The following is a 25680-nucleotide window of genomic DNA, read 5'->3' as shown; positions in this document are numbered from 1 at the left end:
TTCCAAAAAAAAAAAAAACACAACAGGAAGTACCTTTTTTTTCATCTTCCAATTGTCTTCCTCTGCTCATCAAAGGATTTTATCTTAACTTCAGTTGAATCTGCACTTTTTGAAGGACAATCTTTATTTGTATGGTTATAAATTGACAAAAAAAACAAAGTCGCCTGAAATTACGTGGTATAGAAAACCAACTCCAGTGTGCTCTAATAATGAATGTCTCCTCTGATGCTGTCTATATGTTTGGGTTCATTTAATCTTTTTTTTTTTTTTTTATCCTTTTCCGCTTGGTTTGTTCTGTATTTTTCTTTTTAATTTTCTGGATTTTAGTGCTCTTATGAGAATCTGTATTAAGGTGTAGAGTAGTTAGTAGGTCTTCTGTTGGCTGTACTCGTATACTGATTACTGTTTGTAACCCTCTGGCTGCTGCAGCCAGCATACAAAGCTGTATAACTTGGGTACAACCCTCAATAAAAGACTAACAGTGACAACAAAAAAAAGCTAAGCTCTGTGTCTTTATTTCCAGCATTTCTACAGGTGCTGGTCATAAAATTAGAATATCATGAAAAAGTAGATTGATTTCAGTAATTCCATTTAAAAAGTGAAACTTGTATATTATATTCATACATTACATACAAACTCATATATTTCAGATGTTTATTTTATTTAATTTTGATGATTACAAATGACAACAAATGAAAATCTCAAATTCATCATATCAGAAAATTAGAATATTGTGAAAAGGTTCAAAATTGATGGCCCCTGGTGCCACACTCTAATCAGCTAATTAACTCAAACCACCTGCAAAAGCCTTTAAATGGTCTTTCAGTCTAGTTCTATAGGCTACACAATCATGGGGAAGACTGCTGACTTGACAGTTGTCCAAAAGATGACCATCGACACCTTGCACAAGGAGGGCAAGACACAAAAGGTCATCGCTAAAGAGGCTGGCTGTTCACAGAGCTCAGTGTCCAAGCACATTAATAGAGAGGCGAAGGGAAGGAAAAGATGTGGTCGAAAAAAGTGTACAAGCAAGAGAGATAACCGCACCCTGGAGAGGATTGTGAAACAAAACCCATTCAAAAATGTGGGGGAGATTCACAAAGAGTGGACTGCAGCTGGAGTGAGTGCTTCAAGAACCACCACACACAGACGTATGAAAGACATGGGTTTCTGCTGTCGCATTCCTTGTGTCAAGCCACTCTTGAACCACAGACAGCGTCAGAAGCATCTTGCCTGGGCTAAAGAGAAACAGGACTGGACTGCTGGTGAGTGGTCCAAAGTCATGTTCTCTGATGAAAGTAAATTTTGCATTTCCTTTGGAAATCAAGGTCCCAGAGTCTGGAGGAAAAGAAGAGAGGCACTTCATCCACGTTGCTTGAAGTCCAGTGTAAAGTTTCCACAGTCAGTGATGGTTTGGGGTGCCATGTCATCTGCTGGTGTTGGTCCATTGTGTTTTCTGAGGTCCAGGGTCAACGCAGCCACATACCAGGAAGTTTTAGAGCACTTCATGCTTCCTGCAGCTGACCAACTTTTTGGAGATGCAGATTTCATTTTCCAACAGGACTTGGCACCTGCACACAGTGCCAAAGCTACCAGTACCTGGTTGAAGGACCATGGTATCCCTGTTCTTAATTGGCCAGCAAACTCTCCTGACCTTAACCCCATAGAAAATCTATGGGGTATTGTGAAGAAGAAGATGCAATACACCAGACCCAACAATTCAGAAGAGCTAAAAGCCACTATTAGAGCAACCTGGGCTATCATAACACCTGAGCAGTGCCACAGACTGATCGACTCCATGCCACGCCGCATTGCTGCAGTAATACAGGCCAAAGGAGGCCCAACTAAATACTGAGTGCTGTACATGCTCATACTTTTCATGTTCATACTTTTCAGTTGGCCAACATTTCTATAAATCCTTTGTTTTTATTGGTCTTCAGTAATATTCTAATTTTCTGATATGATGAATTTGAGATTTTCATTTGTTGTCATTTGTAATCATCAAAATTAAACAAAATAAACATCTGAAATATATGAGTTTGTATGTAATGTATGAATATAATATACAAGTTTCACTTTTTAAATGGAATTACTGAAATCAATCTACTTTTTCATGATATTCTAATTTTATGACCAGCACCTGTACACGATCTGTAATCTGGTTTCTCCTCGTGTTCTGCTTATTTTTTCTTGGGACGTTCCAGATATCCCATCTTCGCCCGTTACCCTTGGATCATTTTAAACTCTTTCCTTGTGTGCCTCCATCAGTCCACTATATCTGCTTTCCTTTTTCTTTTTTTTTTGTTAAACTTATTTCTGTTCGTTATTATAGTGGTTAACAGATCCCGTTGCATTATTCCAGTGTGACGTTTGGGCAGCACATCTTACTTTAATAGCACCCTGTAACTTGACTGAACATAAAGACACCAGCAGATGAAATTCCCTTAAATTCTAAACATGAAGTGTTAAATTGGGGATTAGCAAACACTAATTTGACTTTAACTCCAGTCCATTCCTTGCTAATCTCCCCAACGTTGACTGGACTATACATTCCACTGAAGCTTGAAATTATCCCTATTTGCATGTTTTCCCTCCAGCAAACTTTCCTTGTAAATTCAGTACTTTGAACAGCCAACTCCTATAAATCCTGACCTCCAGGATTGCACCAAGCCAGTCTTTAATATAAATGCTAAAAGATTTTGTCCTGTCATACATTTTTAGTTTTAGACAGGGAAATTGATGCCTTTGAGATACAATAGTGAACTGAATTTGTTACTTTGCAGTATAATACTTTTTACATGCAGCTGTTTATCCCTCCTGACTCTGGGTTTCTATTAATGGCCCAATCTGTAAAGTATTTTTCAACTGAGTAAATGATCAAACATCTGCATTTGTTCTGCATTTCCTTTCAAAGTGTTTTGAATACTATTTGCACCTGGACTTATGAATTAAACATGTCCAGGTTTTAAACCCATTCCTTTACAGGGTTTATACGGGAAGGAGGAACTCTAAATGCTTTTTATATATATACACACCGGTAAAAATATATATACATTTTTTTTTACATATAAACACGGCCAAATCCTTCGTAATCTTTACCATCGACAGGCTGCAGCCAGGTCCCGAATTTCTCGTTTTCCAGCCACTTATGTTAAAATTAGCATTTGCTCATTTTTCTGTGCCTCGAGCTTCTGTTCCGAACATATGGCTATCGGATAAACCAGGAGCAGTTAAATCTGTTAAATTTGACAAATGTTTTTTGTATAAAGTATTTTAAATGCCATGTTATCACATTAAATGAATTTTAATGCCAATTAAGGCCTTAATTAAAAAAATAATTTCATGACTTAATGACCAGCAGAAACCCTGCTTAAGGATCACCTCAGCATGAAAAATACAAAATTGTGATGGTGAAAATATAGAAAAACGATATTTGAGTCAGCTTTAAGACAACCCAACTTTATAATTTAAGCACATCTTTAAAACTAGTTATCCTTCATATAAATTAACAGAGCAGCAGTCACAGAACCATCCATACTGCCTTTATTGATCTATTAGAGAAAAAGTGTACATCAGTTTCACAGGCTGGAACCTGAAGAAAAATGAAAATCAGAGCAGTGGCAGATCCTTGTTTAATAGTTTTTTTTTATATCCAAGCTCCCAAGAACATTTTCATTTTAAATACACTGAAACACAAGACACAGCTGACGATGCAGACTTTGCCATGATGGACTGAGGAGCTTATGGGGCGGAAGTGGAAAAAGTGGTGCCAATCTGCTTCAAAAGTACTTCCCATGGGGCGGCATCCTCTGGAACTATAAAGTCAAAGGAAATTATGTAAAATGAATGTAAATTAAAGAAGACTGAAAAAAAGTTGTAGTACCTGCCTTTGAACTGTTATTCATAAACATCCTTCTTGTCTGCAATGTATTGTACAATCTCCTCTGGAGTCATGAGCTTCTCTGCTTCAGCATCTGGGATCTCAAAGCCTGCAGCAGAACAGGGATCCAGTTAACGACAAGACTGAAATACCTGCAATCCCCAGTTTGTGTAAATAAATCTGCATGAAAACCTAGAGTGTCTAAAGTAAGTAATGTGTTCTCATTGACCGTAGCCCCATTTACACTTTTGAAATTAACGCTTTTGAAACAGTGCTGAGAACGGACCGAACACCGTAACTTGAGTGCAAATAGAAAGCAACTGAACTGGACCATACCAGACCCAACCAAACCGTGCTAAATCTAGTACTAGATCAACAGTGAGGCTCGGTTATCTGATCAAAGTGAGCATGAGCAGATGTGTCATCTTCTATTTAAGGTCAGCCGACTCATTTTGAAGGTTTTCCTGTGTGTCCGGCTTTATAATACACAGATCTATTCACCTGTTTACAACACAAACCTCTTCTCAGCCTATTTACAATAAATGGTATCAAAAGAGCATGGTGCGACCTGGGCTGACGCCGAGGCTCTCATTAAAATTGGGGAGGCGGATGCTATCCAGATATATCAGTTCCTGAATGTTATAGGCGCTGACATTTTGTTTTCGTTATTCCTCTGATAGGAGGTGAGGAACCGTGCTAGCGTGATGTGTAAATCGCTGTAAGGAACAAAGCTCGGCAACTGATTTAAGCTCGGTCTGAACTATGCACAGATCGGTTTAGGAGGGGAAGTGTGAATGGGGCATAAGTTTGAGCTTTGACAAGTTTTCGTGTCAAAAGGAGGGCAGTTGTTCTTTTATAAGGATTAGAAATGGCTAAATTGTTCCAGTTTTTCACAAATGAGAGATAAAGTTTATATTTATGAAACCCTCTGAAGGGTTTTAGTCAAGACTGAAGCAAAGAAACAGATGGAATTTAAAATGAACAGGGAAAAAGCCAACAATTGTTCTAACTTTTAGACTCAAGATTCTCTCATGCTCTAAAACCAGCCTGACATCTGCAGGACGACAAGCTAAAAGACTTTTATGCTACATTCAGAGCTCAATTGATTTAAGCAGCCGTTTTAACTGCAAAGTCAATGTTTGATGCGCATTAAAAGGTCCTGCAGTGCGTCACGACCAGCACATCTCGAAGCATCTGAGCAGCGGCTCATGAGCTTCTGAGGCACATGCTGGAGTTGGAAAATTTTACTTTTGCTGCTCGGTGCGCCACATCAACCAATCAGAGAAGCTGATCTGGGAGCTGGCAGGGAGACGGACCCAGCGCTGCTAATGCAGATAACTATGATCACTCCCACGAAACAATTTCAAAATGCCTAAATTAACTTAAAATGTCGAAGCCTGTCAGCAAAATATGTTCGATTTTATTATTCTGGTGCCTGCAGTTTGTACCGCACTGCAGGTATGTGGGGGTCCAGCTCCAACAGCAAAATAATATATTAAGGCAGGATCATGTTTAAGGCATAATGTTTTGAGGGGGAATTTCTCCCTTAAAAATATATTAAATCCCATTTTTTACCCACTTATCACAGCAAATATAGTAAAGCTGCTCTCTGCCATTAAACATGGGAGCAGCAGAAGCATCAGGACACACTTTACTGGACGCACTTCAGGAGCGTCAAAGATGCTCTAGAGGCGCGTCTGACCTTAATGTGTACAAGCAGCAAAAATGAAGCAGCAGGCGCTTTTTTTTTGCAGCTCAAAGCGTATCCGGTGTGAACGTATCATTAGATCTGTCCTTGAGCTGCATTCCTAACAATTCAGAGCGTGTACCGATAAATGTCAGCAAGCAGCCTCACCGAACTCATCTTCCATGGCCATAATGATCTCCACCTGGTCCAAGCTGTCCAAACCCAAATCTTTCATGAAATGGGAGGTTGTTTGAAGCTGGAGGACAAAAATGACGTAATTAGAAAACTTCACAGATCTGAATCACTGCATCATGGCAGGTCTGGTCAAAGGTATGCATAGAAATCTAGAAAATACTCAAATTAGGGATGACACAATCTGATATCAATAAGTAAAAGCTGATACAGTGATGCTGAGGAAAGACTCCACTCCTGTTTAAAATGTAGATGTTCTCATACCCATTTTTGTTCTGTTCATTAAATAATCTGATTGGGCTTTATGATACCCCACAAAACATTTGTAATAAAAGTAGGTATAATATATGCTGGTACTATATCGGGTCAGTATTTGTATAATATCAGAAATGGAATAAAGTTGTCGGGACATCGCTTTATGATTTTATAACAGGTACAGCAGAGACCCTTTGCATGCTAGCAATAACACTCACCTTCTCTGGGTTGATCTTGTCGTAGAGTTTAAGTACATACATGACACGGTCTTTAATGGTTTCTATGGTGAGAGGAGGCAGGTCGCCATACTGTCGGCAAAACACTCCCACTGATGAGATCTAAAGAGAGCCAGGAGGAAAAAATATGTTTAAATCTCAGGATGGAAAGTCAGACAACAATTCAATATAAAATAAAACTCTGAGAAATTAGTTAATATGTAACTCTAGCAAATGATTTTGAACACAATCATTCCTAACCAAAACAAAGTTGAAAAGTTCAAAAATCCTATCATTTTCCAATCATTAAAAACACACATTTGGTATCGATTGTCAGATGACAATATTAATCCCTTTGGCAGTCACTATTCTGCCTTTATTTCATTGCACCCATGCCATTTATTTATTTAGCAATACATTCACAGCAGAAGATATATATACACACACACACACCTGTTCTAATGCAGTTATAGCATTTCACATAATTGTTTATAAAAAGATTGGCTTGTGAAAAACTAACAAAAATGAGTTTAGAGAGTCTCAAGAGTGAAATAACTAAGAATTTGAAACAAAGACAACTAAAGGCACATTAGATCTACATATAATTAAATCCTGGCAATTATATATTTACTTCAAGTCAGATTTTTTTCTGCAGGAGAGAAGCTTGGCTTTGGATAATAAGCAGAAGAGTTTATACAACATCATTTTATTTCTCAGGTGCGCAAAATGTTTGTGTTTAATGTGGAAATCGGATGTAAAGAAAATTTTATGTTTTATTTTATACCAGCTTTTCTGCTTTAAACAGCACCTCTTCATGACACACCTTTATGAATGACCCTCAGAGCTAGTTTTCATAACACATCCACATGGTGCATGTTGAAGACAAAACTTTTCTAGATATTTAGCCTCTTTGCCATGTTTTCCTTTAGCCGTTACAAACATTAATTAGTTTAAAATGTGGAGTTCATCAATACATGCATAACAACACATGTCTGTAAACTTAGCTAACAGCTAGCTTTAACTGCTAACAAGTGACAAAACACTGCATTCGTGCCATTAAAACGTCCCTTTAAAGTGTGCCAACGTTTGGAGAGTGCATCAAGTTAAAAAGTTTGTCTTATACAAAGGTCATCCGGCAGAGCGACCCCTGCATCACAGCCTGTTAGCCCGTCAGCTTTGAAAGACATCGAGTAGGTCACACAGCTGCTAAAGCTAGGCCGCAGTCCCGTGCCGCGTTAGCGGTGAAGCTCACCCTGCTCTGTTCCAGCCACCGCGTCCTCCGGCTGTCTGCCGCGAACGAGAGAAGTCGGTGAACGGTGACTGTCGGTGCGACAGTCGGTCTGAGAGCGAGGTTAACCGGGCAGAGTCTCAGCGAGGGTCGGGCGAGCGAGCGGACACACTGCTGCAGGACACGGGCCGCCATGTTGTTTGGAGAACCTGCTGCTGGATCAGAGGCAAGTAAGAAGACTTCAGGTCAAGGGCTTGAAACTGCGCATGCGCAGTACATAAACTAGCTTTTGATAAATATATAAATTATTGTTTATCTATCGATATTTTTATATAAACTACCGAGAAAAAACACTTTAAAATTATCATTTGGAAAATAATATTTTTGAAGCCAGGAAAATTATGAGCGCACCCAGTTAAGACAATACCAATCGATCTTAGAAGTGCGCATGCGCAAACAAAGTGTGGAAGTGTTTTTTTCTTTATTTAATGAATTACCTTAGGAAAACGAAATTGATATAAAGTATATTAGATTCATTAGCTTAATTAATATAATTTTTATTTATTTATTTTATTTAATTTTTTTTGTATGTGTGGGATTTAGCATCCCGAGCCACATTCCAGTAGATGGCGGTAATGCACATCAATAAGTTGGTTGCCAACATAAAAGAGGAGGAAGAAGAAGACTTGACTTTTAACAACACTTTATTTAAACAATTCAAACATATAAACAATTGACGTAAAAAGAGTGTCATTTAAAAATCACTATTAAGATAAAAACAAGTGTGAGTTAAAATCGTTTAACAAGCTCATCGTAAACGATGAGCTTGTTAAAATGCAGTTCTCCATCATCTGACACAGTACATAAAATGTTTTTAAAACCCCACAACTGAATAAAATCCTCCATGTTCTGTGTGGCTCTGTGTAAGTGAAACTCCAGCCTTATTCTGACAAAAGAAGAAGAAGAAACCAATATGCCAGAGTTTGAAATATATATATTTTTAAAAGAATGTCCGATCAACCATCTGTTTTCACAGCAGAAATGGTCTATTTAGATTATATAGGGGCGGCATTAATATTTGGTCATGTTGGGTTCCAGCACATGAAGGTGTAAAAGGCAATGAAAAGGCAGATAAATTAGCAAAAAGGGCTTTAGAGGGAATAATAACCATTACAATTCCTATATGGAAAGGGGAAGGGAAATCACCTATTAAGAGTAAAGGCAGGGAAAAATGGCAGAAGAGGTGAAATGAAGATAAGAAAGGAAGAGGATTATATAAGGTACGAAAATCTGTATTAAATATAATCATTAATGAGAGAAACAGAAGGGAAGAAGTAATAACGATCATATTAAGAGTGGGTCATGCCTATTTAAATGCAATTTATATTTAATAGGTAGGAAAATGTAGAATATGTTATGAACTGTAAAATTTATGAACATGAAAGGGATAAATTGAGAAGAATTGTTGGAAGGACAGGCAAAGAATGGAGTCTTAAAGTAATATTGGGAAGTTACGGAAATATAAAGGATATCCACTGATTAAGGAAAGCATTATTTATTTATCCACAGAATACAAATAAAAAAAATAGCATTTGATATGTTGTAATGTTGCTACACACTCATGTACAGTAGGTGGCGGTATGCAGCTTCGACTTGCTTGCGATCCGCCATAATGGCAAAGAAGAAGAAGTGCGCATGCGCAAAAAGCCAGGAAGTGGAAAAGAGCCGAGCTTAAAGCTAGGAATGATAAGCATTAGACCGTTTTCAAATAATAATAATAATTGCTGCTACTAATAATTCCTGATTTTATTAATAACTATGGAGTTGTCTGAAATACTTTACAACAAAGCGGAGTACATAGAGACGGTAATAATTGTAGCTTTTCTAATATTTTGCAGCTAAAATAGCGGCTGTTTTGATTAGCTGGAAGCTAATACTGGAAAAGGGCGTTGGATGCATGAATGTTTTTTAATCATCATGTCATTTATTACAGGCTTCAGGGAACAAAGTGAGCAGGCAGTCTGTACTTTGCGGGAGTCAAAACATCGTGCTGAACGGCAAAGTGAGAGGATGACCTAAATAAACGCTTGCTATCAAAGAAAGAAACGTGTTTTCAGGGCTCTGCTTGTGTTCTTTCAGACTATTGTGATGAACGACTGCATCATCAGGGGCGATCTGGCCAATGTAAGAGTGGGCAGACACTGTGTTGTCAAAAGCAGGAGTGTTATTCGACCACCTTTTAAAAAGTTCAGCAAAGGGTAAAATATATTTTTTCTTATTTTCCTCATGACTACAATTTTTGAGAATAGATTATAAGTAATCTTTCTGTAGGAGGGATCCTGCATTTTATTTCTAATGCTGCGCTAATGTTTATAATGCAGTCATGTCATGTTGGTTTATATTAAGATCTCTGGGTTTAATGCTTCTGTTGTTTTCCTTTAGTGTGGCGTTTTTTCCACTCCAGATCGGAGACCATGTCTTCATCGAGGAGGACTGTGTGGTCAACGCAGCACAGATCGGCTCATATGTCCACATAGGCAAGAACTGCGTAATAGTGAGTGAAATAAAACCAGCTATCATGCATAGGAACAGTTAGAAGAAAGCTGGCAGATAACTGTGAAGCTGCCCTCCAGCTGCAGTCCCTCACAGTCACATGGTGATCATATCTTATAAAGATGCAGAACAGCAGAGACAAACTGCTGGCAGGCAGAACTGAATGGATTACACTGTTTAGGGTGGACTTTTTTTATGCCTTTTTAAAATATCCTTTATGTATCTCCTCGAAACTGAAAAAAGGTGGAAATGCAGATAGTATTTTTCATAAGTTCACACAAAGGCTTGAAAAGTAGGGAATAAAAGTAGAATCTGGCATCAAAAAATATTTGTACTTCCAGACTTTATTTACTCCACCATTCATCTGTCCATACATTTTTACATTAATCCATTGGTTGTCAACGATAACCTTCTGCTATCCAAGTTTTCTTGTAATCTTTTCAGATCTTATACTTCAATCCTTAAAAAAAAAACTGCAGAAGTGAGATTCAAACATTTTTATAAATAGTACAAAAAAAAAAAAAATATATATATATATATATAACTCATAGTAATTACAATTATGGAAACTAGAGATGTTTTAAGATCTGATAAATATATTTAAAGTTATAAGATGTGAGAATTCCTATGGATACCATGATTTCAGTCTTTTTTTTTTATGCCAGTTACTAAAAAAAAGCAATATATATACATATATATGTATTAATTAGGCTAAATTTATACCAATACTTAGGCTTTATAAGCGATATAAACAGAGCATTGAGCCTTTTCCTATCCTCTGCTTTATTTCAGTGTGGCTGAAGTGAATTTTCAGTTTTACACAATTATGTAATCTTTCTTTATTTTTATTGTAATTTAGGAACTCTAATAAAATTTTCAATAGTGAAACTTTAAGAGTTGATTGATTAGTTTGTATTGGTAAAAAGAGAAATAAAATGTCTTGTCCTGATTTTTTTAAACCAGTTTGTTTAAAAAAAAAAAGTACAAAATAATTTATAGAACAAACTAGACTTTCAGATTAGGTTAAAGGTGTGAAATTATCCGTGTTCGTTATTTTAATTTGGCTTTCTGTGGTGCAGGGCCGTCGATGTGTACTTAAAGACTGCTGTAAGATCTTGGACAATACAGTGCTTCCTCCTGAGACAGTCGTTCCACCATTCACAGTCTTCTCTGGATGTCCAGGTCTGCAGGAACATCCACCACACATTTATTGCCCTGTTGTCCTACCTGGCCTGCTTTTAACGGTTCTTTCTCTCCGGCTGTTTTCTCAGGTCTGTTTTCTGGAGAGCTCCCAGAGTGCACACAGGATCTGATGATTGATGTAACCAAGAGCTACTACCAGAAATTCCTTCCCCTCAGCCAGATCTGAGTAACACTACTACAAAACAGCTCTGCGATCCAGTTGGCGAAAGCTCTGCTCAAATTGCAATGGACTTTAAAGAGCTCAGAACATCATATTAGGACCTCTTTTAACTGGTCTTTAGAATATTTCTGTTGGTAATTTATCAACATCAACAAACTGCATCCAAATGTATTTCATATATTTTGCTGTTTTCCACATTAGTGTTTGTAAATGAAGGAGGGCATAATGCCTCAAGATTCCCCCCCATGAACCAAATCTGTAGCAACAGATAATCAGCAATGTTAGCTGTAATAACTTGACTCCTATGTAGCTCTGCTTTAAAAGTAAAACAGTAAATTTTGTCTTTTCCCACACAAACCCAATGTGTTTTGGGTGTTTTCTTTTTAATCCTTTTGAATCAAGTTGGATATTTGTGCTTGTAGAGTTATTCTAATTAAAGCTTAATTATTTAAGCCTGGAAATACATGGAAATCTAACAATACATTTTAATCAGTAAGCTTTTATATAAGATTGTTGTCCAACATTAAAACAGAGAAACACAGAAAAGTATGTAAGGTAATTAAATGTAATTAGAGGCACAGTGCTGATTCACTTTCTAAAACTGTATTCTGGTGCCCCCTAGTGGTTTAAAGACAGACCAGTTTTTCTATATAAAATTATTGGTATGATAGGGATGTTATAGCCTCCATGAGACCATCAGTAAATGCTCCCCTTCACGGTTTTATGATACAGAGTGAAACATCCTTTGTTCAACATCTTTGTTCCAAAAGAAATGTGCCATTTATATTAAACCATCACTACTTGTTCCTGAAAATTTTAAATCTATTTGGCAGATGTTGGCAACTGTCCGGTGTGGGATTTCAGTACTAACATTTTACTAAACAAGATTAAATGTCTGAAAGTTTTCACTGTGAAGATTTCAAATTCTCATTTTACGAGTACAAAATGTGTCCCTTGTTTCTCATTGTAATTATCAAAAAACACTTCAGATTTATTAAAACAAACCTGTTCTATTCCCTTTCTAAACCCAAAAAGAAAAACCGAGTTCAGAAGCATTGTAATTGTAAGCATACAATTTAATACAATTTTCAATATTCAACTGAATTGTTTTATTATTTTACACTGTGAACCACACATATACCAACAATTATTTGTTAAGAATATAGATTAGCCATTTATCTTATTTTAGACAAATAAGTATCCAGAAACAGCTGATCCTAGTTTTGGCTCTGAAGACGTCCTGTGGCATGAAGTCAGTCTGATGAAGGACATGAAGGCCATGACCGACTGAGGAAAGGAACAAAAATATGGCAGCTCTAAATAAACCATAAACTAGCAAATGAGCCAACCTGAACAGGAGCTTGGAAAATATCTCAATTGAAGGTAAATGTAGGAGAAAATTATATTTTCTTATTCTCACATGAAATCTCCTTCGCCAACTTGTCAGAACGTGAACAGAAGGCGGTCATTGCTGTCAGTTTACAGCCAAACACTGACAGATATCCTACCAACACTGAAAGGAAAGTGTTAAGATACTAATCAGTGAGCTCAGATTGAAGATTTATAAAGCTAATCCAAGTTAAACTGAACTCCAGCTGACTTTAAACGTTGCATTTTGGCAGTAGAATGGAGCAGATCATGAGGCACCGTCTGACTCCTGCCAACAACGTCACCCTAATAAGAATTACTTGATTTTTGAAATGCAAGTAAAAATCAAGCTAATTATTTTATATATTAGTCCATGCCATTCCCACCTGCAGTTTTAAGCACCTGCTTCAGCCGAACAAACAAAAACAGAAAAATACATAATTAACTATCAAATTGAAGAGGCACATCAGGGTGTGCCGGCATGCTTTAAACAAAACAGAATTTTTTTTTTTTCCTAAGCATAACAATAAATAAAATGTGTGAAAAAGACATGAAGAGGAGAGCAGGAGATGGCAGACAGCTAAAAAAAAAAAAGAAAAAATATGTCCAACATTCAGATCCCAGGAAGGTTGAAAGTAATTTAGAAAATTCAGGTTCAGTTTTATCTTTACATATGCACCAATCAATCACAGAATCAGCATATTATCACCAGATTTGCTCTGACCCACCATAGATCTTTCCTACTCAGTGAATTTTTAACGTTTTACATTTTCAGTCTAAAAGCACCAACCAGTCAGAACCTGGAGATCCTTTGTAGTTGAACATAAATCTGATCACATTTGTGGATGTTTCGGTCCTTCCAAACTAGCTAAGAATTTGCAGCACATTTTACCTTCTCTTACAATTTCGTAAAAGGGAATGAACTGTTGGGTGTCTATCGGAATATCAATAGTAAAGTTTCACGTTTGGCATAACTTGTCTTTTCTGTCACTCATAACACTAAACATCCTTCTAAGCCCTCTTTACATTTGCTTTACCAAAAATAGTCAAACTGGCTATTTTAAGTGACCTCAGTGTCTAATGTAATCCACCTTAAAGGATGTAAAACCAACAATCAACTCAGAACTGAAATGAGCCCCAGAATTATTTTGTATGAAAAAAAAAAAAAAAAGCAACCAGGATCCTTTTACGCAGAAAACGCTGGCATATCAGCCCACAGCTAAAGAGACCAATACAAGCTTTAGAATAAATTAACTACGGTTTTCCACACAGGGATGGACACACAAAGGCTCCAGTGGCTGGAATCAAGTGTTTTAATTTTTGAGCACCTAAAGAGAAGCTGATCTATTTGAGATTAAAGAACAACTTTAAGTGGTTGAGTGGGGTGATGGAAGAGCCAATTTGTTTGCATGCGTTGGGGGTAAATGCTAAGAGCATGACTTTTTTCAAAAGAAAAAAAAAAGATACTTACTGCAACTGAGAATTGTCACAGCAGCACATTAAGCAGCAGCTGCTCTCATGAAACGGCAGGGAGAGAAAAATCAGGGCTTCGGAGAAAACTAAGACTCAATTTTCATCAAAAATAACACAGAAGAACAAGCTAAGTGAATAGTTTGTGTTGGGTTAGCTTGGCTATTCCAGCTGAAATGAGCCCATTAATTTAACACTGGTGGTTAAAAACAAAAACAAAAAAAATCTGAAGCAGAGCAGAAAAATGAAAACAATGTCCGAACATTTAAACTTGAATATCCAGCGACTAGATGTCATTAACCCAACAGACAGAGATATGGCTATGTATGCCGCTGTTGTGATGCTAGCTGAACAAGCGGCTTCGCTTTCAGGCAACATGAAGTAACAGAAAACGCAGATGGGGCCGTCGGAGCCTTAAACCAGCACAGCTCCAGCATTTTTTGGTGAGCAACTCAATTCACAGACTCCCACATGTGATAATGGCCCCCTCTTCCTTATTAAAGTGATGGGTGAGGACAGAATGAGGAGGGGAAGCACACGTGTCAGAGATGAAGTGGCTTTTTGCTCGTTGAACAGGACAGCGTATTTCCACTCATTGAGAACTGTCTACAACCCAGAATTAGTAAGTGACCTCCTTTGTCTCCTTTCCAGGGCAGCTTGGTCTGAGGAATGTGCGAGGCTGTCCTAACGTCCCACTTTGTTTCTCTCTCTGTCACAGACTGCTCCGATTGTGGATCTCTACTTAGTGTTAGGAAAGGAGACAAGGGACACAATTCATGAACAAAAGCAACCGTGAGCCTTCAGGCCTCACTTTAATTTTAAGCACAGACGCTTGGAAGTTGCTATCCGTCCGTCTCTTTGCACTCAGGCAGATGTTCAGTCAGATCAACCTGTTGCGTTTGTGCGTTGGGGAGTCCGTGATGACGTCGCTACACTGGGTGGAGTTACGTTTCCTGGTTCCTCCTCCCCCGACGGCGGCGGAGCCGGTAGAGTCCAGATGTCGGGCCATCTCTTCTGTAATGAAAGTGTTCAGATCGACGTCTTGGAGCCCATTTCGTCTGCTGCGGCACACGGGCCCAGAGCCAGAAGAACTGCCTCCACTCGCGCTCCCAGTGTTACCGCTGCTCCCGCTCACATGTGTGGGAGAACCTGGAGCGCCGGAGCGCACGCTGATGCTCGCCATGGCCCCACTCAGACCTGAGAAAGGATGGGAAGACCAGATGAAGAGAAGGAAGAAACCAAACTAATTAATAAAAGATGACAGCAAAAAAAACTAATTTACAATTTTAAAAATTCTTCCCTTATTAGCTCACAAAACAACATTTTTAATCTAATGGCAAATTATCCTATTTTTGTTTTGCAGCATAAATATTTCAAAGCCTGCTGCTCATCTGTTTAATTAGGGCCCCATGTAACCAGAGCATGTTTGTAATAAACTGCTAACATGTTAGATCTTTAAACTTTGATCAAGTAGACCTCTAACAGAATTCTGTACAAACTGCTAAGTGTTAATATGCCAAGTCCATTAAAACTCCCCAAAAAAACATTTATTAGGAAAAAAAAAATAAAAAATAAAAAAATTGTTTGGGAGCTAAAATCTTAACATTTAAGCAGGTGATCATCTCTCCCTCCTCATTTTCCTCAGTCGAAAGCTTTTGCATCTTTCATTTTCCAATTTCCTCCTTTAATGTTTGTGACTGACCGATGTTCAATAAGACCGAGACACCCGAGTCTGAAGACTACAGTCATAAATTACTATAATAAATTAGGAAAAACAACTAATGGCTCATAAGTAGCTCTGGTTAAACCTTTAACTTACACTTTACAAGGAGTAGTTTTTGTTCTTAATCATTCCTTGCCAGGGTTAGGGTTACAACGCGTGGCAGGATGCATAATCAGTCTTACAAGAAATTAAAAAAGGAAATATCCAGAAGCCTTTAGTATTTTTAGGCAACTAAAAAAGCAAAAACACAACCGGTTATATAATAGACAAAAATATGAGAGGAACAATGCCTTCTGAAAGAGACTTTACCACAATACCGAAACCACAATCCAACTTTACTTCATGTCAAGCTTCACTTGTTTACTTTAAATTATAAACCCTTTAAAGACAGACACGGGGAATTCACATCTAAACCTATGCATCTGAACACAGAAAACAACTTCAAATCAAATAAAAACTGCTTAATTTTTTATATAATCTAATATGCTCAGTGAAATTCCCACAGCTGGAGTTAAAATGGGATCAGCTATCACTATTGGCCAATACGGACACACCCCAGCAAAACAAGCTTATCTAAGAGTGACATGTGGCAAGGAAGCAATACTGACTGCTATCACACACAGAAACAGAGTCATGTGGTTCTCAACTATATATAGCAGATTATTTTAACCTGGAGGAAAGACCTTTACTTTATAAAATCCCTTTACTGCAGATTTAAAGCATTTGTTGCGTTAGTGGATCAGCCATATGTACAATAAACAGTTTCAATCTATGTATCCAGACCAAACCCTTCTTACCGTGCAGAGCTATGGCCTCCCTGAAGGGCTGCAGGTCTGTTTCCACAGAGGAGCCGGTCTCAGCTGGAGAATTAGCCCGGCTAGGGGCCACCATTGCCAGGCGAGAATTGGTCCTGCTACTTCTGTGTGGTGGAGCTTTGCCACACAGAAAGCTTATAAGATCCTCCCTACGGATGGTTCTCCGGCGCTTTTTCACCCAAGCCAGCATATCCTGTGAAGAAAGAAGCAAAAACAACTCTTATCATTCGATTTAAGTGTGATACGTTTTTTTTGGCCATTTTTTATCGTTATTTCCTGTGAAAGGAATTCACAGACAGCAGGACATTTTGAGAAAAACAAAACAGAGCAGCAACAAAGACAGACCTACCTTATTACGTCGTTGGTGACCTATCTGGATGCCCCGGTCACAACTTCTCTGATGGGCTTCTACGCTCTCTGTGATGGAGAACATTACTGATCATTACTGAAAACCATGCAAGCATGGACCTAATAAAATAATGTCAATCTAAAAAGTATAATACTTGGCAGTAAACAGGATGACAGAGTTTAAAAAAAAAAAAGATTTTCCTTCCTAAGCTGGTTCTCAGATGAATTTCTAAAAAATGATTCATAAGATCAAAGATTGCATTTTGAACATTCATTACAGCTAGTATTAACTGCATCACTTTATTCATCTGTTGTCTAATGTTAGCATATTACTAGCATCATTGTATTGCATAGCTACACATCCATGCAATCCAAATAACAGCTAAAAAAATTATTTTAATACCAGCAAGCTAATTTGACCTCAGACCCAATCAGAGCGTAAAGAATTAATTTTAAATTTTGAAATTTGACACTTACCCAAATGATAAAGGTAATCAAAAAATAAAATAAAAAAATCACTGAAGTATTTGAGACCTTTTAACATTTTTGTCATGTCACAACCACATACTAAAATTACTTTTATTGGGTTGTTTGTGCTGAATCAATACAAAGTAGCATTACATTTTTAAGCCTACAGTTTTGTACTACAAAAAAAAAAAAAAAAAAAAAAAAGATTAAATGTTATGAGTGTATTTGGAGAAGCCCCAAAGAGGACCGTTCAGGTTGGAGAAACTATCCAACATCTGGTGTGAACTTTATGAGGCAGGGATGCTTTGCTGCATCATGAAGAGGCAAAAGAGTTAAAAGGAAATGGATGGAACAAAGTTCAATCCAATCATGGAAGAAAACATATCATATGCTGTAAAAGACTTGAGACTGAGATAAAAAACTGAAGTGCAATGCAGTTATGAACATATTACAAAGAACATTAGTCCTTCAAAGCTTTTACATCAAGAGACTGAAAACAGATCTACAAGACAGTTGCACACTACTTTGTAGGACTGAACAGTATAGTGAGAATTTCAGTGTGTTCATCATACATCATCATTTCTTATAAAGAAAAAGTCCAAATGGGGGTGAATTCTATAAAACTGAACAGGTTATGCTTTACAATTAGACATGCATTTAATATTAGAGAGCAGGTGTTTTCTTTCCTTATCTCTGTAAATGATTTTCAGTTTCATCTGTAAAGATTTTAACTTAGGAGGTCCATCCGTATAAACCAGTGATCAATACTTTGTTTTTGTATTGATTGGTCCATCCGAAGATGGACTGAACTGGTGTCACTGTTGTTTTGGTGGACTTCATGTGAAAGGAGAACGTTTGTCAACAAACACCTCCGGACACAAAGGTCATCATTAAAATGAGAGTATGAAGTCTACACACGTTACCCTCGGTTTGTGGCAACTTAAAAAGCCTGCTGGAAGCATATGGATGTTTACCTTTGTAGAGGTTGGTTACTGCTGTAGCAGCATTCTGAAATGGCACCCACAATGACAGGCCCTGCTGGTGGCATACCCTATCTGTGGAATAGAAGAAAAATTATGGCTCATTATTCAAACTGTTGGCATTTTAAAACACATTCCCTGAAGCATAAGTGACCGAAGCAGAGCATGGTTCACTTTTAAACGCCATTTTGTCTGGCCTCTTTAACTGCAGAGATGGGGTTTGGCATAAAAATAGATGTCAGCAAGCAGCTAGACGGCCAACAGGGCAGCGGGGAGAAAGAACTTAACTGCACTCTCAGCACTAAAGTTTAAAAGGGACAAGAAATATGCATAAAAGACATAAAATTGGATCAACTTTTTATGATTGGGATTGTATTTGTGGAAAATATAACGGAGAAAGCAGAGAACAAATATTTATCCTCGCCATCTTGCAATTTTACAAGTGGTGAAAAGCCGCATCTAAAACCTACAAGGAAGCACGAGTTTTGTAAACAAACATACGGATATGTTTCGACAGTATAATTATAAAGGACAGATTAGGAAAAAAATCGGTTCTACGCCTAATGGCATTTGTTAACAGTGACAGTCAGCTGGGAATGTCACGTAGCTACGACTGTTGTTACCATCGCCATTTTGTAACTACTTAGCTAATGTTAAGTTAGCTATGATCTATTTAATGTCAACAAACATTAAATTTTTTTTTCCAAAGTAGTTACTAATATTTACCAAGCTAAACTCATTTTAGAAAAATGAATTAGCCGTATAGAAGCGTTAAGGAGAAAATGCTAACCACTGGTAAAAACATCCAGCTAACTTTAGCTTTAAAAAGTCCCCTGTAAACGCCAATACCGGCTAGCAAGCGGACTAAAAAGGCTAGGTAGCATTTAGCCGGCAGTTAGTGCGCGTCTAGAAGCAGGCTGCTAACCAACTAGCAACTGAAAATAAAGCGTTGCTTTTTAACCTTTGTACAGTTGAGCTACGGCAGTGGCAGAGTTTTGAAATAGATGCCAGAGTTTATCCTGGTCGTTGTCGGCCTCCTCTTCTCCCGGGTCCATCTGTTCGGCTTCGGCTAAACATTGCCGCTCCCATTTTGAGAACCAGTGCTCCGGTCCGTGTTCCTGTATCTCAGAGTCCCCTTCTTCCTTCTTCTCCTCCATTTAATACAACAGAGCTCGGAGGAAATTCGGTTTCTAGCTTTGGATTTGATAATATCTGGGGAACATACATAAACTTATATAAATAAAGTCATAAATACTGTTTTGTATTTTGTTCTTTTTGTCGTCGAATAGCAACGCTGCCCCTCCTGACTATCTCAGGAGGCGAGCTGAGCTAACTATTTCTCCGTACTTGCCGTCGTCGGCATATATACAGGACACACAATAATGTTATGTACTCCACCCGACGTCGACGACAATTGACCAGTTATTCATGTTTGGGAGGGCTTTAGGTCATTCCTCTCTGTGATTGGCTGTCACACACGTCCATCATCCAGAAACTGACACAATATTGCTGTATTTTATTATATTATATATTTTTAATTATATAATTTATGTTATCTATATATTTATTTTAAACGAAACTTCTTTTTGTATACACTTGTGTAAGTCTATTATAATATATTGCATTGTATTGTATTGTATTGTGTTGCATGATATGTATTGTATTATATTATATTATATTATATTATATTACATTATATATTTAATTATATAATTTATGTTATTTATATATTTATTTTAAACAAAATTTCTTTTTGTATAAACTTGTGTATTCAAAATGACAAAATAAATCTGTCTAAGTCTATTATATTATATTATATTGTATTGTATTGTATTGCATGGTATGTATTATATTATATTATATCATGTTATATTATACTTTATTATATATTTAATTATATAATTTATGTTATTTATATATTTATTTTAAACGAACACTCGTGTTTACAAAATGACAAAATAAATCTGTCTAAGTCTATTATATTATATTATATTACCGTATATTGTATTGTATTGTATTATATTTTATATTATTATATTATATTATATTATTATAGCTACAGCTTTTTCATATTTTTTTTTCTTTTTAATAGTAAATTCAGTTTAATGGGAAAAAATAACTTTTTTTATTTTCCAAAGAAAATGTATTCTAATTTTCTTAATTTTCTATCTGACAAATATTGTTTTAACTCAGAGACCCTATGTTCACTGTGGGTCATACAATCCTACTCTTTTTTTCTTATCTTAATGACCTCTAATTCTACACGCACTTCAAAGTCTTGAAATTCCATTGCTGTCATTTCTTACATTTCAAAAAGTTATAAATTATTTTTCTTGGATCTAAGTTAAAAGGGGTAAGATTTATAAAGGATATTTGTTGATTTTAATAATGCTGAGTGATTTTGTAACATTTTATTACATTTAATGTCCTAATGTTCCTTTTATCACCACCCTGTTCGATCTTTCTACCATCTTCCCATCCCATCCATTTATAAAGAAATAATTTGTTGTTCTCCACTGAGAATGTGAGACATTGGTCCAGTCTTTCTATACTTAACATGGTATAGAAAAGAGGTGTTTATTTGGTCCCGACATTGCTTTTTAATCAGTGCTTTTATTACCGCACTTGAAAATTCTAGAGCTTGCAATTCCACCTCAAAGTACTATTCAGTTTATTTATACATGTAATACAATCATATTCTTCAAAATGTTTCTAGAATAACTGGCTGATTGCGGGGATTTGTTGACTCTCTGCAATCCTTCACACAGAGCATGGATGTAGCGACAGTGGAGAAAAAAAAGTCCCTTTTAAATGAAGGAAACTCCCAACAGATCCAGGCTGAGCGCCCATATGCTGAGGCCAACTAGGGTTCGATGAGATACAAGCAGATAATGAAATAAATGAAAAAGGTTATTTGGTGTTCAGGCCCCAGCAGAAGACTTTGGTGCTGTGAATCAACATTTGCTTGAATGAGTGCCTAGAAAAGTATTAGAGTAGTCTTTTCCCAAGGCCTGGACACTGGTGGTGGAATAGGCCAGAGGCCACGACTGAGAATAGTCTAAGAGGGAGGGAGGGAGGAGATGGGGAGGAGGTGGGTGAATGTTGATGGATGGATGGATGGATCCTATACTGAACAGCCATGTCATCATTGTCTTTTTCATTCAGTATCAGGTTTAGTGAAGGAGGCATTGACTCTATGCAACACAGCAGAATGATATGTCATTGTTTATTGATTGGAAAATTAACTTATGCTAAATACAAAAAGACGAGTGACGACAATTCAGCCACATGGAGTTGTGTAAGAAAAAAGGATGGTTCACGGATGCTGAGGCTTAGACTATTTCTGATCCACTTCTCCCCCTGGCTTCCATTGTTGGCATTTTATGTTGGCATATCGAATTGATATATCATAGCAACTACTTCCTATCCCTAGCTCCTATCCCTTTACATTTTGCAGGTTGGACAGTACACTATTCAGGGTAGGAAATTAACTCCAGAGTGCTTAACTGAATCTGGACAGCCTTCAGCCTTATGGACGGGATTACACAAAGGACACACCTGGATGATGCTGGTCAAACTATAAAGGAACTACAAATAACAGAAGTCACAAGAATACAGCAAACGGCTGAAGCACTCCATGCTAAAACACTCCAAAATATGAAGGTGTGTACATTTGGATGTGTGACACAGAGCACACATTAAGACATCATGTATTTTTCTTAAACTCAGTAAGGTGGCCTGTGTCTATGTGTCATGTCATGCAAACGTATAGATTAAATATAGTGCATAGGAACTTGCTGTTCACAAGTACTGCCAACCCACCTCGCTTGCATTTCCCAGCCTTGTAGAGAGACACTGGAGTTGGGATATAATCCTGCAGCCATGTTTCAGTAAACACTTAATATTTCACTTCCAATATATTCTGATTGGGTCCTTCCTAGAGCTCTGGCGTTATTTTACCTTGGTTCCTGAACAGCTGACATTGGCCATAATGATTGATGGAAGAGATTACTTGATTTTTCTTTTCTCTCTTCTCCTTGCTGCTGTTCTGCATCTTTGGCTACTCCCAGCAGAAGCAGTTGAGGTATTATTTTAGCTTTCGAGATAATGATTAGCTGCTCCTAGGTGTACAAAAAAAAAAAACTTCCTATGGTTACACATCATAACTAGCTAGCAACTTAGCGGCATTGCATCCAACACCAGACATTAAAAAAAATGTAAAAAGCAAACAAAAACTGTGATCTTCAAATGGAGGGACTGAAGTCCTTTTAAAAGGTTATGGAAGAACTACTGAACGTCTAAAGTGGTGCAGAATAAAAGTATACATTCTACTGAAAATACATGAATTTATTTATATAGTATCTACACAGTTTTTGGCAAAATTTTAATGGGTCTAAAATATATATACTACCGTTTGTTATGCCAACATTGACATGAAGGGATTCTGTGCTAATAAGAATAGTAGGTTGAAGACACAAGAGGACAAGGCTTACATTTTTAAAAGCAGAATTTTTTTTTTTTTTTTCATGGATGATTTTGACCCGATCCCCCAGTATTTTCCTAAAAGCTTAGATTTTCTTTTTCTTTTTGTCTCATTTTGAGCCTTTAAAAATATTTCCATAGTTTAAATATATTAATAGTTTTTGTATTTTCTTTCTATGGAAAACATATAGAAATAGATTATGAAGGTTACAGCAGCCCCAAGCAGAGAGATTCAAGGAACAACCATACACTCAAGTACCACTGTCCTGCATGTTTTTTGTGTATCTTTGCTGCAACATACCTTACTTATATGAATCAGCCATCTGCAGCAATTGATGGTTACTGAGGAGTCTATGTATAATTTGAATCAGGTGTGCTGATTTATTATTGTTTGGGTTAACTATGTTCGAGACACTAAATTTGTTTATGTTTCTTTGTGAAAAATTATAGTTTTGTTTTTTTTTTGCATGGCGCTGCCAAGAAAAGCATGGAGACTCTGGTTGTGAAGCTGTATGTGTCCGCTAGATGGAGACAGAGCGCCTGCTTTTTTTTTTTCCACATTGGAGTTCTAATTTGTTAAAAAAAAAAAAAGAACATAATTTTGGAACATAATTTTTCTTTAAAAAGTAATATTCTCCTTTGTCATGAAAAATATAAAGCGAGAATGACTCAAATAATAATTTAGGAATAAGCCTACTTAGTAAGAGGTTATGTGTACATATCTATTTCTAGTATTGTTTTATTTATTGTGTTACAATTTTGGCCAAAGTTCCCCCTTGTGGTACTGATATTTATTGTTTATGTATGACTAATACAACCTCTTTTATAATCATAAAAATTAGAAAAACACATGCTGTGGTATTTTGTTGAAACATCTCTTATAAACACTTAAATGTTGTATGTATATGAATTACTAAATGTTACAAAAACAATAAGGAAGTACTAAAAGTGGTCAAAGTATATTATTGATTTACTTTTAATGCCAATAGTAGCCATCTTTATTACAGAAAATGGTACGGTCCTGTTGCTCCAACCCTCTGAATCATTGTAATTACATTTTTCCTGCAGTTTCCAACTTCGAGATTAGTAATTGAGAAAGTCAGGTTCTTAGAATGCAGCATGAAGTCCAACATATATCTGTTTAGAAATGAATTATTTTATATTGCATTACTATAAACACCAAACAATTTTTTTTAAATATATTAGTCAGTTTTGTTTCTTTTTACATTAAATGCATTTCCATTGCCTGTCGAATTAATCAACACAGTTTATGAGATAACAGAAACTAATTAAAATATGTTTAATGCACTCTTTGTAGAGGATGGGTGACTACTGTGAAAACTGACTTAATGATAAATATAATTAAACAACTAAGACAATCTGGGGTCTCCTAGAATTGTGTTTAATGGTTAATAACCAACATGACTGCCATACAAAATATTGTAAATGTTGAAAGTTGTCTGTTGTGCAGGGGCGGAGCTAGATGGGGGGCCAGGGGTTGCCATGGCCACCCTTACCGAATCATTGGCCACCCACCCCTACCATTTTTTCCCTCTGATACAGATGGTGGCAGCAGTAATACTCTTAAGTGTGTCTCTGCAAGCCATAGATAAATAACAATTTTAATAAAAACGTATCAAATAATCAATTTATGTAGATATTAGTGCTTGTAAATATCAATTTTACGTAGAATGTTTATTGATACAAGTAGGTAAATAACTAGGATGGAAAAGATTTACACTCCAGATCTATGAACTGAAAGAAATTTATCCACTACACCTTTTATCTAGAAAGCACGGATGTTTAAATATATGCGTCTATTTGTTAACAAAGGCTGTAGGAAAGTATAGTTTGTCTTTATTTAGAAAATATGGATGTTTTGCTCGTTAATTTTCCTTCTGGCTACGCATCTGCTGTTGGGACTTGGAGCAGTTTCTCCTGTTTAACAAGGGCAATTGTTCAAATGGGAACATGTTCCTTTACTATTTAAAAGCACAAATTGAAGGAAATAATTGTTACACTGATGAAGAAGAAAAAAATCTTTGGTGTTTCTACTTGGAACAACTAAAGTTCCCTTTGCGGTCACTGATAGTAAAAAAATCTAATTTCCGAGACAAATTGGTGTTAGCTGAAGGTGGCCATAGTTTACTTTTGGATTTTAAAGGTACTGCTAACAATATAAAACGTTTTTTTTTTCCATCTTTATCTTTATTATTATTATTAATACGGAAGAGGATTAGGGCCAGTGGGAAAAAAAAAAGTTAACTAATTTTTAAATTTTATTTCAGTTTAGTATGGGAAAAAAGTCAGAATTCTGAGAAAAAAGTCAGAATTCTGACCTTTTTCTCAGAATTCTGACTGAATTCTGACAATAAAAAAAGTCAGAATTCTGAGATTAGAGTCAGAATTCTGAGAAAAAAGTCAGAATTCTGACCTTTATCCCATGTTAAACTGAAATAAAATTTAAAATCAGTCAACTTTTTTTTTTTCAGTGGCCCTAATCTTCTTCCGTATATTAATCATAGGTAAGTTCGTTAAAATGTGAATAAATAATTCATGTTAAAAAAAAAATCCTAAATAAAATGTGTTATATGGTTTCCAGTGTATGATGAACACGCTGAGCCAGTTGAACCAAGATAAAAAAAAAGAACCT

The 25680-nt window shown here is 36.6% G+C and overlaps 3 protein-coding genes across 4 annotated transcripts; 1 reads left to right on the top strand and 2 right to left on the bottom strand.

The window, feature by feature from the left end:
- Positions 1-3520: 3520 nt before the first annotated feature.
- On the bottom strand, positions 3521-7696 carry ndufab1b (NADH:ubiquinone oxidoreductase subunit AB1b). 2 transcript variants are annotated; one of them, XM_038280286.1, is made up of 5 exons: positions 7482-7696; positions 6233-6352; positions 5736-5823; positions 3884-3989; positions 3521-3815 (listed from the first exon to the last, which is right to left on the bottom strand). In XM_038280286.1, the coding sequence occupies exons 1-4, from the start codon at positions 7650-7652 to the stop codon at positions 3898-3900; spliced, it is 471 nt and encodes a 156-aa protein (XP_038136214.1). In that variant the 5' UTR covers positions 7653-7696; the 3' UTR covers positions 3521-3815; positions 3884-3897. The 2 variants fall into 2 exon arrangements, with proteins under 2 accessions (XP_038136214.1, XP_038136213.1); XM_038280285.1 differs by having other exon boundaries at positions 3888-3989; positions 7482-7695.
- Positions 7697-9153: 1457 nt separating this feature from the next.
- On the top strand, positions 9154-11856 carry dctn5 (dynactin 5). The gene is made up of 6 exons (XM_038280335.1): positions 9154-9323; positions 9451-9519; positions 9597-9715; positions 9900-10011; positions 11090-11192; positions 11282-11856. The coding sequence occupies exons 1-6, from the start codon at positions 9276-9278 to the stop codon at positions 11377-11379; spliced, it is 549 nt and encodes a 182-aa protein (XP_038136263.1). The 5' UTR covers positions 9154-9275; the 3' UTR covers positions 11380-11856.
- A 578-nt stretch (positions 11857-12434) lies between these two features.
- On the bottom strand, positions 12435-19918 carry cunh16orf72 (chromosome unknown C16orf72 homolog). Its single transcript, XM_038280334.1, has 5 exons — positions 19507-19918; positions 18540-18620; positions 17099-17166; positions 16732-16942; positions 12435-15408 (listed from the first exon to the last, which is right to left on the bottom strand). The coding sequence occupies exons 1-5, from the start codon at positions 19700-19702 to the stop codon at positions 15092-15094; spliced, it is 873 nt and encodes a 290-aa protein (XP_038136262.1). The 5' UTR covers positions 19703-19918; the 3' UTR covers positions 12435-15091.
- Between the last annotated feature and the right edge of the window lie 5762 nt (positions 19919-25680).

Source organism: Cyprinodon tularosa, unplaced genomic scaffold (assembly GCF_016077235.1).
Source record: "Cyprinodon tularosa strain WSP-4 unplaced genomic scaffold, ASM1607723v1 ctg159, whole genome shotgun sequence".
Classification (NCBI taxonomy): Eukaryota; Metazoa; Chordata; class Actinopteri; order Cyprinodontiformes; family Cyprinodontidae; genus Cyprinodon; species Cyprinodon tularosa.
This window is presented reverse-complemented; position numbering and strand designations above follow the sequence as displayed.

Bases quoted from the DNA above. Each gene is read 5' to 3' on its own strand.
- cunh16orf72 (XM_038280334.1), bottom strand. From the start codon at position 19,702: ATGGAGGAGAAGAAGGAAGAAGGGGACTCTGAGATACAGGAACACGGA. The intron at 18,621-19,506 runs GTTAAAAAGCAA...TCTATTCCACAG, and splicing joins CGTAGCTCAACTGTACAAAG to ATAGGGTATGCCACCAGCAG. The intron at 16,943-17,098 runs GTAGGTCTGTCT...CTTTCTTCACAG, and splicing joins GTCACCAACGACGTAATAAG to GATATGCTGGCTTGGGTGAA.
- ndufab1b (XM_038280286.1), bottom strand. From the start codon at position 7,652: ATGGCGGCCCGTGTCCTGCAGCAGTGTGTCCGCTCGCTCGCCCGACCC. The intron at 6,353-7,481 runs GTGAGCTTCACC...GGCTCTCTTTAG, and splicing joins GGTGGCTGGAACAGAGCAGG to ATCTCATCAGTGGGAGTGTT. The intron at 3,990-5,735 runs GTGAGGCTGCTT...GTTCTGCTGCAG, and splicing joins GGCCATGGAAGATGAGTTCG to GCTTTGAGATCCCAGATGCT.
- dctn5 (XM_038280335.1), top strand. From the start codon at position 9,276: ATGGAGTTGTCTGAAATACTTTACAACAAAGCGGAGTACATAGAGACG. The intron at 9,520-9,596 runs GTGAGAGGATGA...GTGTTCTTTCAG, and splicing joins ACATCGTGCTGAACGGCAAA to ACTATTGTGATGAACGACTG. The intron at 10,012-11,089 runs GTGAGTGAAATA...TCTGTGGTGCAG, and splicing joins TAGGCAAGAACTGCGTAATA to GGCCGTCGATGTGTACTTAA.